Source organism: Hydra vulgaris, chromosome 13, assembly GCF_038396675.1.
Source record: "Hydra vulgaris chromosome 13, alternate assembly HydraT2T_AEP".
Taxonomy (NCBI): Eukaryota; Metazoa; Cnidaria; class Hydrozoa; order Anthoathecata; family Hydridae; genus Hydra; species Hydra vulgaris.
The window spans coordinates 4,749,599-4,761,439 of record NC_088932.1 but is presented as its reverse complement, the minus strand read 5'-3'; the positions used below and the strand labels follow the sequence as shown (position 1 = coordinate 4,761,439).

At 26.9% G+C, this 11,841-nt stretch overlaps 1 protein-coding gene across 1 annotated transcript; it reads right to left on the bottom strand.

Moving 5' to 3' along the window:
* Window positions 1–278: 278 nt before the first annotated feature.
* On the bottom strand, window positions 279–10,961 carry LOC100204152 (putative histone-lysine N-methyltransferase PRDM6). The gene is made up of 5 exons (XM_065816804.1): window positions 10,497–10,961; window positions 7,258–7,363; window positions 1,408–1,634; window positions 1,054–1,291; window positions 279–905 (listed from the first exon to the last, which is right to left on the bottom strand). Exons 1-5 carry the CDS (start codon window positions 10,530–10,532, stop codon window positions 418–420), a joined length of 1,095 nt encoding a protein of 364 aa, XP_065672876.1. The 5' UTR covers window positions 10,533–10,961; the 3' UTR covers window positions 279–417.
* Window positions 10,962–11,841: the final 880 nt, after the last annotated feature.

Sequence of the window (11,841 nt, the reverse complement as noted above, 5' to 3'; positions counted from 1 at the left end):
GCAACGGTGTAAAATATTTCAGTGGTTTCGAGTTCTTCTTGCTGTCTGGCACGGTACTTTTGCATTTAATGCTATTACATAAATTGGGTGGGGGTTGCTGGCAGATATTCTGACTGTAATTGCATGGAGAAATGACCTGAATTACCAAACAAACTTGCGCCCTTTTTTTGGGGGAGGGGGAGGGAGTTTTTAATATATACATCTTTATGGCACGGCTCCACATTAACTGTTGTGTCTGTGTTTGTGTGAGCGTGTTTGTAAAGAAAAATTAAAAAACATTATAAATAGTATAGAGATATAAAATAAAATTCTAAATACAAATATTAAATGCAAAAAATAACTATAACTTTTTTATAAAGTTTAAAAATATCTTCTATTTTACGTATATGGAGGTGATTGTCAATTTGTTTATTTTATTTAAAAGTTTCTTATAGCTATAGGAGCACCTTTGTGGGCAGCTGATGGTAGTTGTTTTAAAGGGTCCATAGGAGGTGAATGATAACTAAAGCTTTGGCTCGGTGAAAAAGAATGATGATGGCGATAAAAGTACGTTAAATCGTTGGGAGACGGCATATTTATATGCATTGGTCGATAAATGTCGCGCGCTCGATCTAAAGAAGGCAAACGCAGCGTTGGAATCCAAGACTGGCTAAGACACTTATGATTTGCCAGTTGCTCTTTAGTGTAAAAAGAAAATAAGCACTTTTCGCATTTAAATGTAACTGGTGCCGTTGAAATCGGAGAAGATTTTTTTAGCCATAATGGGGATGATAAGTTGGTGCATTTTTCATTTGGAGAATTTAACTTGGAATCAGTTTTTTGTAACAAAAGCCCAGGATAAGGTTTTTCTTTCCTTCTTTTTGGGCTTTCTTCACATGTTGACGTTTTTCTTTTGCCGTTTGTATCTGTAAAATAAATTTTATTATTTTCATAAACTGTTGTAACCATGAATAATATTTTTTTTGTTTATAAACGCAGCATCGTTATTCATGTAAATTATTTGAGAAACCTTTAAAGAAATGAGAAAAAACAATGAATAATAAAAAAAGTTACTTCTGCTATCATTCCAAGCCACCGGTATTCCGAGAATTTGCGTATATTTGTTATCGTACCAAACTAGCAGTTCTCCCCTTGGACCAATATCCTTAGTTGTTCGATAATATATGCATCCATGGTATTGGAAAACTACAAGGTTTTGTTCTTTTTTATGACGAGCGCATCGAACAAAGGCCATCCACGTATTTTCGTTGTTACCATCTAAAAAGTGACTTACTTCCCCGTCGTGGTATATCTAAAATGTTTTTTAAAACAAAAAGTTCTAAGCATTTAAAAAATATATATATATTTTTAACAACTTATTTTTTTCACCAAAAATCAATTTAAAAAATTTCAGTTTAAGAAACTTACTTCCCACATGTATTCTGTATTAAATCCAATTCTTAGTTCAGAAGTTCGAACTAGTTTTCCTTCAAAAGGTCCAAACCAGGTCCCATGCGGAATCCGTTTTGCTGCACAGGCACCAAATTTTTCGCCAGGAATACTTGAAATGCATAAAGAAATCTCTTCTGGTACTCGTAGTTTTCGCGGAGAGAGAGGTGGAAGCTCTTCACTAGAACTTCCATTATGAATTTGATCTGAAAGTTTAAAAATATTTACAATTGATTTACTTCTGAGATTCAATTCGACAAACTATTTAAATTACTGAGATTCGATTCGACAAATTATTTAAATTACTGAGATTCGATAATTTATTTAGATTTGTAAGATTCGATTCGACATTTACTGAGATTCGACTCAACGAACTATTTAGATTAGAGAGATTCAGTTTGACAAATTATTAGTGACAATTATGACGAAAAAAATATATAATAAAGTTTTTTTTACTACTTTTTTTAAATAAAAATAGTTTATAAAAATAGAAAGTGAGGTAAAATAAAAGTAAACAAAGTTATAATTTTAATAAATTAAAAAAAAAAGTAAAGTACAAAAGTAGCTAAAACCCGGCTTAAAATGATGAAGCATGATCCCGCATATTAAACTATAAAAAATGATGGATCCCGCATATTAAACTATAAAAAATGATGGATCCCGCATATTAAACTATAAAAAATGATGGATCCTGCATATTAAATATGAAAATGATGGATCCCGCATATTAAATATGAAAATGATTGATCCCGCATATTAAACTATGACGAGTATAACTAAAAAATTTAATTGACTCCACATTTCAAATAATAAAAAGTTAATCAATAATAAAAATAACATAGATTTTGTTTGCTGTATCATGAAATATTTTTAATTTAGCCATTGATTAAAACAACCGGAAAATAAAGTTATAACTCTAAAATTTAAAAAGCATTTTAAAGTTGTTTAAAACCCATTTTGACTTGATCAAAATAACTTTTAATTATGGTAATTTTCAAGCTATCCAAGCTTTATATCGCTTCTATGTTTTTTAATCTGAAATTTTCCTATAATTTACTGCACTTAAAATCTAAACCCGTTTTATAAAAGCAAACATATTAACTCAAATTATATTCATTAATTAAAGTTTTGCGTCAGTTGATATCTAATTTGGGATAAAATTGAATAGGGTAAAATGAAACGAATATTTCTTTAAATCAAAATCTATTAGTTGTAAGATTTCCTGCGCATGCTTAAGAACTAGATCAAATCTAAATGGAGGACTCAGATTGGATAAATGTAAAAATGAAGACTATGTTGTCATTTTAACTTTTCCTTGTTAAAGAAATTAGTTGCTGTTTGTCCGAATTGTTTTGGCTTTTCAGAAATAGCGTAGACTCTTGCATGGGCTTTTGTCAGTTAATTGAGATATATCAAATGTAACAACCTTTTACAAATGTTAAGGAATTTTATATACACAGAAATTCTCTTGAAGTTTCTGCTATAAAAGGATATTCTTATTTTGAATCACCATACGAAATCAACCTGCTAGGTGTCATTCTATTACAATAAGTTGGTGCTGAAAAAAAAAACAATTTGTATATAAAGATTGGATCTCGGAAACAGAGATGCAGTTTTTTTTAATGATCTCAAAACAGCATTTCTTTATAAACATTATTGTGTTATACCTGTAATGTTGAAAAATAAACTTAATAAAAACTGCATCAAATTAATGTAAAACTTTTATGGCGCTATAATTAGATCCAAGCTTGTATTCAATGAAGAAAACAGTTTATGCTACATTCTTTCACTTCAATAATTTATCTGGTTTCTACACTCGCCACCAGTATTATATTTGTAGAAAATATCGTTAGCGTACTGGGTTCTAAATCAAAATACAAACAGACTCAAATTTACCATACCTCCTTCAATAAAATATTTAATTCTATCATTTATGATGAATTTACAACCACGTGACTCAAAGTTCTTATTTTACTCACTTTCAGGAATTTCAACAACTTTTGCAGCATTAGCAACTTCCGAAAATAAAAATTAGATTATTCGATGAAACGCATCAAAAATGGAAAAAAAAAGAGGAAAAGAACTCTTAGACACATGAAAAAAGGCCACCTAGTTGATGAAAAATATAAAAAGGTCACCTAGATAATGAGTAAATACGGGTGTTTAACAAAACTTATGTTTCTGAAAGGTTTTAAATAATTTTGTTAATAATATCTCTTTGGAACTTTTCAAATTTGTTTTTTCAGTTCACATTTTTTCGCTTTTGTTAAAACTTTTGTTAATTTTTGAATCTATAAATGATTAAAAAAAAAAATTAATTTAAGAAAAATCTTCATAAATACTCATAACTCGTTGGTATGAAAATTTTTTACAAAATACTGTTTATTAAAATAAAATGACACGGAAAAAAGATCAATTAATGAAGTGAAATTAATCTGTAGATGAAGTAGAATGAACTATAGAATGAAATGAAGAGGAGTAAGTCATTGGAATGAACCAGTGTATGAAGTGGAATTAGTGGATGAAAGGAAAAAAGATCAATTGGTTAAGTGAAATAAATCAGTAAATGAAATGGAAAAAAGATCAGTGGCAGATAAATTAATAATCTTATTGACGAAGTGCAAAACTATTTTGGTGTGACAAAACTTATAAAATTTTATCCCGTAAAGAAATTGATTTTAGCAGTGCTTTCGCACATTATTTCCATCATAAATCTTAAAGTTAGATACCATTTTTTCCCTAAATCTGCAATTTCATGGTGTAAATATCAAATTGATACCGGAAATTATTAAATAAGAAAATGAAAATTCTCAATGATTTTGGTATTGATGCGCTTTTGCGATGCTTAAAATCCACAAACCAAAATGCTAATGAAGCATTTAATCAGATTGTCGGAAACTTTTTACTTCAAAAATTTTGTGAAAGTACCAAAAAAACATATTCGTTTCCAAGGATTTATTAGAAATTAGGTTTTCAGCTCTGGCTAAAGTTTTTAAGCATTTTTGCTTAAAATGAAGTTATTTATGGAGAAATATTTGATAGTTAAAGAGTAACAAATACGTAGAAAAAAACTGCTAAATAAAAAAAATAAAAAAATAACCAATACTGTATAAAACCAAAGAAAGAAGTTAAGAGCTATCAGAGAAAAATATATTGATAAAGATACAAAAAATACCACAAACAGTGGCAGATGTTTGTTGTTGTGGAAGGGCATAGGGAATGAGTAAGGGGCGACAGGGGTTGGGAGCACATTACCCCCAAAAAAAATTTTTGTGGATTATGATAAACATAATTTATCAATGTTTTGATTTTTATCACGAACTATTACGAACATTTAATCACTAAACAGCCTAACATTTGAGTTAAGTTAATTTTAATTCGTAACTATCGCTAATAAAAAATAAACACTTATTATTAGTGCAATAGTTCGGTTATTTACAAATGTATTTACACTATACATATTACGGTAAGTATGTCTTGTAAAAATATATTTTTAAATTACCGAACCATTGCACTAATATTAAATGCTTCTTTTCTTTAACGATAATCGAGAACTAAATTAAGTTTAGTAAACTCAAATTTTAGTAAAGTTAAATTTTTTTCTTAGTGATTGCTCTCAGTAACTGAAAGCAGGCTTATAACTATTAGGAAAATTTATTTTCTAATAGTTATAAGCCTGCTTTATAATCTTCTCTCATCATGAGCAGATGTACCAGAGTCAAGTAAGTTTTGTAGAGTATAGACAAGTTGTCATCTTTTTCTCAAGTGAAAGTGAAAGTCTTTCATTTGTAGTTCAGTCTTCGGTGATGGAGATTTTGATTACATCTTTGAAAGTATTATACTTTATGACTGCTAATGTTATGTTGTCACAGTAAATTTCACATAATTTTAACGGATCAAGGTAATCAAAATATGTAATTGTTACTAAAGTCATGAAATGATTCACCTATTTAGGTTATAAGTGCATCCAAAGCATTAAATTAGGTTTCAAGTTTAAACTTTTTTTGAATTAGCGTCAAGTATGCGCTTTGTTGGGTTGTTTTTTTTTTTAAATGTATAAAAACATGGATTAATTTTGGAATGTTGATATGTTTAGCTACTTTTCATGTTACAATTATGTATGAATGATAAACTTCATATTGATTTTATTGATATTCAAAATTTACTTGCTGTCGTCACGTGAAATTTTTGTCGAAGGAATGTTGAGACATTTTTAAAACCTATTGAGACATTTTTTCACGCATATTTTTTATGAATCTGCCAAATTTCCAAAAACAAACATTATGTAGCAGATATCCTAAAAAAATGTAGCAGTTTTGATCTGATTTTTATTTTTACATATTCAGTTGAGAATTTCACAAAACTATACAAATGCACCTTAATGTGCATTATATGATAAAATGATATTGGATTTAAAAAATTTTTGAATAAAAAGTACTTTAGGACTTGCTCATTTGATCATCAGACCGATCCACTAATATTATTAAAAAAAATTATTTTAAATTACATCATGTTGGGTCTCTAAAGAAGCGAAATAATATATAAGATTCAAAAACAATTATCATTTTATTATATCATTTTAATATATAAATTTTAAAAAATGACATTTTTAAATGATAATGACAACTAAAAATAAAAAATATATAACTTTTTCAATTTCTTTGATTATAAATTTCTTTGAAATAATATTAATGTTTTTTATAAAATTATGATTTTTGAATCTTTTATATAATTTCGCTCCTTTTTAAGACCTTCAGGATTTAAGACCCACGAGCCGTCGCCGTTCGCCGTAAATAGAGTTACTTTTAACCAGCCATAAGATTATTTTAGTTAACTTATTTTCATAGCCAACAATGAAAATAAGTAGTGACAGCCAGCAGCATAACTAAATAAATAACTTATTTATATCATTTAATCGTTAAATTAGTTTAAAATATTCCATTTTATCGCTATTGTTATATAATACATATCACACTTGGTAATGCGGTAAATCCTAAGCAATAATTTTAAAGTGTCACTTGCAATCTGAAAATTTGCAATCTGAAACCAATATTTTTATAACACTAACCCTTATATAATTATATATATATATATATATATATATATATATATATATATATATATATATATATATATATATATATATATATATATATATATATATATATATATATATATATATATATATATATATATATATATATATTCTGCATGTATACCAAAGTTCATTTAAAACAAAATTTCAAACTTTTTTGTTTTAAAAATATTAGCAAATTCAGCAAATGTGTAAAATGTAAATTTAAAAACTATTTAATAAATATGACTTAATATTTTTTTATGATTTTTTTTCCAATGAAACCTCTTTATACTGTAAATTGAAACAATAAAATAAAAAAGTGACAAAAGGTAAGGCAGTAGTAAATATCATTTCACATGAACTACCGCATTAGGACAGTTCCATACAAAATGGTTGCCTAAATTATTTTTTAAATTGAGCACAAAGCTGTTATAATTAAAAAATATATATATATTAAAGTATTTATGTTCAAAATTTTAATGAATTTTGATTTCATGGGAATGAGCTGAAGGGCAAACATTGGGAAGGTCATTTTCCGCCCTTTTCTAACCCTACCCAACCCTCTTCATTCCTTTAAGTTGTAGAGCGAATAAGAAATTAAAGAAAAAATCACAAAGAATAAACTTATCAAAAAAGTAGGCTTTTCATAACCGATATTTTCAAAATATTTAAAATTTCAACAAAGTTATATTGAATATGTTGCGTACTTTTTTACTGGTGATATACTTTCGTTTTAATCAAGTTATTTGTACCTTTTTTGAAACTTTCACAAACTTCTTCAGGAGTGAGGCATTTCAAGGTTTTATATCCATATAAATGTCGGCAAATTTGTTCATTGGTGATATCCATTATTTTAACCTAAAAAAAATCCAAAACCCATAAACCAATTGTGTTATAAGTTGTCATTAACTGATATCGTTAAACAAAATTAAATTATTATTTTAGACAATGAGTATTAGAAATTTTTAAAACAAAATTGATAAAGAAAGTCAAAAAATATCGTCTTTGCTAAGAAAAACAAAAGTAGGTTCAAAAACCAATAAAGTAGTATGTGTAATACTACATTATATGGTAGTGCTCTTAAAAAAAATTGTGTTAATAGAGTTAATTGGATAATAAGTGTAGACTTGTAGTTTTATAAAAAGTTGTGATGATAACGTTAACTAGTTTAATATGTTTACCAACGTTTATTCATTAATATGTTTACGAACGTTATTTCGCTAATATTTTTACGGACGTTATTTCGCTAATATTTTTACAGACCTTAATTCGTTGATATTTCTTAATAACGTTAGTTCGTTAATGAAAAATTGTGTTTCTAAAAGGTAGCGGTCGCTATATTAAAAATAATCTTTAAAATTGAAAATAATTTTGGTTTTTAAATAAAGATGTAGTGTTACTAGTTATCGATTAATTATTCAAAACAAGTTGTTGCTTTTTATGTTGTTATTTATCAAAATCGCAAAATTTAGAAACTAATTTTATAAAATTTAAAAATTATTTTTTTACAAAACTTTAGTATTTAAGTAAAAATAGAATATAAATGACGCTGTAACTTATATGAGTTGAAACTGATATTATCTAGAATTTCAGTCTATAAAAGCCAGAAAAATTAACAACGATTAAAACAATATACAAGATCTGAGATTTTCAGTTTAAAATTTGAATTATTTATCAATTAGGTTCGCAAATTGATTTACGTTTGTTGATTCAATGATTTTATGTGTTAGTATATTCCAGTCATTAATAACTCTATTAGAAAAAAAATTGTCTTATTAGTTTGTGTTATTAATTGTGTTAACTTAATAAAGTTATTGTGTGTATTTATTTTTGAGTCTTTTTTTTTTTAATTTATGACCTCTTGCTCGACCATTAGTATTAAAATATTCAATTGTGTAACGCAAATTTATTTCCTCAATTCGTTTTATTAATTTGAAATTTGGATTAAACACCCCTTCTCATGTTTTCTAAGAAGAGTAACTTTAGTTTTAAATTTCTTTTTTTCTTTCTTACATAGCCATAGCTAGCTAGACATGAAACTTTGGTTGATCTATTTTAAACGTCTTTAAGTCTATCAATTTCTCCTTTTCAATAGAGGTTCCAAATAACTGTTCCATACTCAAGATGGGAACGAACTAATGACTTGTATAATAAGCTAATAACTTTTATAAATACTTTCATCTATATATTCAAATGCGTGTTTAATTCTTCCCATTTGTTTATTTGCTTTTTTATTTACATAGCATACAGGGTGACTCTAATCAGTATCATTCGAGATAAAAATACAAATATCTTTTCCGACTTTTTTTTTTCTTCTTCTAGTATAACTTCAATTTTGTTTCTCTATTATAACATCAATTTTGTATATTTATTTAGCGTTTTTATTTTCCCAAATGCATTACTTTACGTTTTTGCGAGTTAAATTTTCTGCTTCATATAGATTTACTACTAATAATTAACACTAATAATAAATTATGTAAGTCACCAACTAGAAGATAAGTCTTATCTGTAAGGTAAGTCCTATTATATTTATATGGCTTACCTTCTAAGTGGCATTATCAGTTAAGTAAGTTAGACATTTCATATGTCTGACTTTAAACAGAATACCCAAGACCAACTTTGTATCAGTTATAGCATTATGCATTTTATTAGAAACCATTAAAAATGAAAAGTATAAGTTTAAAACGAATGAAAATTTAACTAGGTGTAACTTACAGCAATTGATCAACCTTTTAATTTATTATTTAAAGACTGAAAAAAAACTGCTTCTCAATACGCTTTTATAACGAAATCGTCTATTTGACCTAGAAAAACGTTAACTAAATATTGCTATTACTAATGAATCTCCAAAATTCTACTTGATCATAAATGCTGGTCTTAATCGACACAAAAATTGTCAAGTTTCTAGTCTGGTGCAATTTTTAAATTACCAACATTTTGTGTTGAATTTATTGATATTCAAGTAAACAACTTTACTGCTCAAGAGATCAATATAATTTTTAGAATTGCAATATTTAGTAAAGAATGCTTTTGAATCACAAAAAAAATCAACTTCGCTATATGGGACTTTAAAACGACATTTCGTTGACTCTCTAGCAAAAAAATTTGATGCTAAACGTGTGTTACTGATTGCTTTTGCAAACACTAGCATGTTTTGAACCTGTTGAACCTTTATTCACTTTTTTTCGTTCTTGTGATATAAAGATATCTAGTATAATTTTTGGTTTTCAAGCAAATTTAAAGTTTTACAACAAAGATTTATGATTTTACAAAGATTTATAAATTTTAAATTTTCTTCTGCGGTTTTATATAAAATTCAAAATATCTCTCGCATGGCCGGGTTTTGAGATTTTCATCACAATGACAACTTATAATCATATCCCTCCTTCTCCAATTCCACCAAGAATTTTATGGGGTGATGGCATTAAGGACTTTTTCATTATTTTTTCATCAGCAACTCTGGTAATTATCGCAACCACAAAATCGTTGATAAGTCAAAATAACTTTGAAAAATATGAAGATATTTATCTCACTTGAAGTTTAATAAGACAATATTTTTATGTTATAATTTTAAATTTTGTTACGGCAAAGTATAATTCTTAAAAAAAGCTATACTTTTTTCTTACAACAGTTTCTTTTTTAAACGTAATATCAAAATAATCTAACATGTTATTAAAACACTCCGAAAACCCCAGATTGTCAATTAGTCTTTTATTTAAAAGGTTATACTTTTTTTAAGTATAACTGATAAGAAAGAAAGTCAAGTTAAACAATAATTAACTACTTAAAATACTCTTATAAAGGTAACGATACTTTTATACTTTATTACGGTAACAATTTATACGCATACGCAAATAATTTTTCTTCAACTTACTAAGTTTAGAACAAAATAATTTATTATATTTTAAATTTTATACTGTTGATGGAAAAAGAAATCCTTTTTAAAAGTCACTGAGGACGGATGACGACTGGATCCTTAAAGAGAACTTACAGTTAGTGGCGTCACATTGTCTCCACTCGCACCCATTTATTTGACTTTATCAAGCACTGCAACGAACTTGCTAATTCTCCATCGTTTTAAAGTAGTCTGCTACATTAAAAAAAAAAAAAAAGAATTTCGTTTGTAAACAATATATAAAACGGATAATTACCGAGCAGCTGGCGCGATAGAAGAAGCGTTGTAAATAATTAATGCAGCGGTTATTGGTTTTTTTAGAGGGAAGTTGGTAACAAGTGTCTTGCTCACTTTCAGCTGGTTCGTCCTATCATGCTGATCTTTAGCATTTTAAAAAAAAAAACACTTTTATTAAAAGGCGAAGTAAAAAAATTTTCAAGATTTTTGCATTGAGTACCACCGGACGATGTTTTATTGCGTTATCCAGTTGTTTTTTTTTAAATTTTTTTTTGGCTAATGAGAGATGAAGTCAGAATAAACATAAATCTTAGCTTAAATACTGCTTTTATTACAAATTTTTTCACAAAAAAAATGCTTAAAGCGCATTCATTATACAAATCCTATTGTATAATTAAACAGTAAGTAATGAAATCCAGGTTCAGAACGTAAAATTTTTTGAGAAATTATATACTTAAATTAATATTTTAACATAATAATATAAATTACAATAAAAAAACTGATAACTAAGCAAAAGAAGTCAGAAAAGTAACAAAAAAATTGCAGATGCTTCCCATCGTTTTTAAATTAGATAAAGAACACGCTTGGCAAACACGTTTGCTTTTTTAGAAATTAATTATTAATAAAAAAAACTAAATAATATATTTTTAACTAATAAAACATGCCATCTATTTTGAAACGTCTAATGAAATGTTTATTTCCTTTTCTTACGATAAAAAAAAAACTAGAATAAAAAGATATTGCTTTTAAAAAAGAATCTTTTCTTGAAAATAATATGTGTTTGCAATATAATTTGCAAACTGCAAAATATAAATCCTAATTATAAATCATAAGTTTATTAGAAAAAACTTGCACAAAAAATCGTACAAAATTTCAAGACTAAAATTTAGTCGTATAAATTTTTAGACGGGCTAAATATTTGCTTGGTACATATCCAAGCAAATATTTAGCCCGTCTAAAAGTTATTTACCTCATCAACCGTTTAAAAAACATTTACCTCGTTAAAAAGTTTTTTATGATAAATAAAATAAGAATGAGAATATTTAAAAACAAATAGTACAAAAATACACTGATAAATTTATATTAATTCAATCAACAAAAGAAAATTTAAAATTATGTTGATAAGGAAAAGCTTTATTGGCTTCAATCCTATATAAGCTCCTATGTGCTGCTTGTGCTGCAATACCGTGAAAACAGAAGTACA

What these genes read in the sequence shown, in the direction of transcription:
- LOC100204152 (XM_065816804.1), bottom strand. Translation starts at nt 10,532, where the DNA reads ATGGGTGCGAGTGGAGACAATGTGACGCCACTAACT. An exon ending in ACAATGTGACGCCACTAACT is followed by an intron (nt 7,364 to 10,496) that starts GTAAGTTCTCTT and finishes GATTTTTTTTAG; the next exon opens with GTTAAAATAATGGATATCAC. An exon ending in ATACAGAATACATGTGGGAA is followed by an intron (nt 1,292 to 1,407) that starts GTAAGTTTCTTA and finishes AAAACATTTTAG; the next exon opens with ATATACCACGACGGGGAAGT.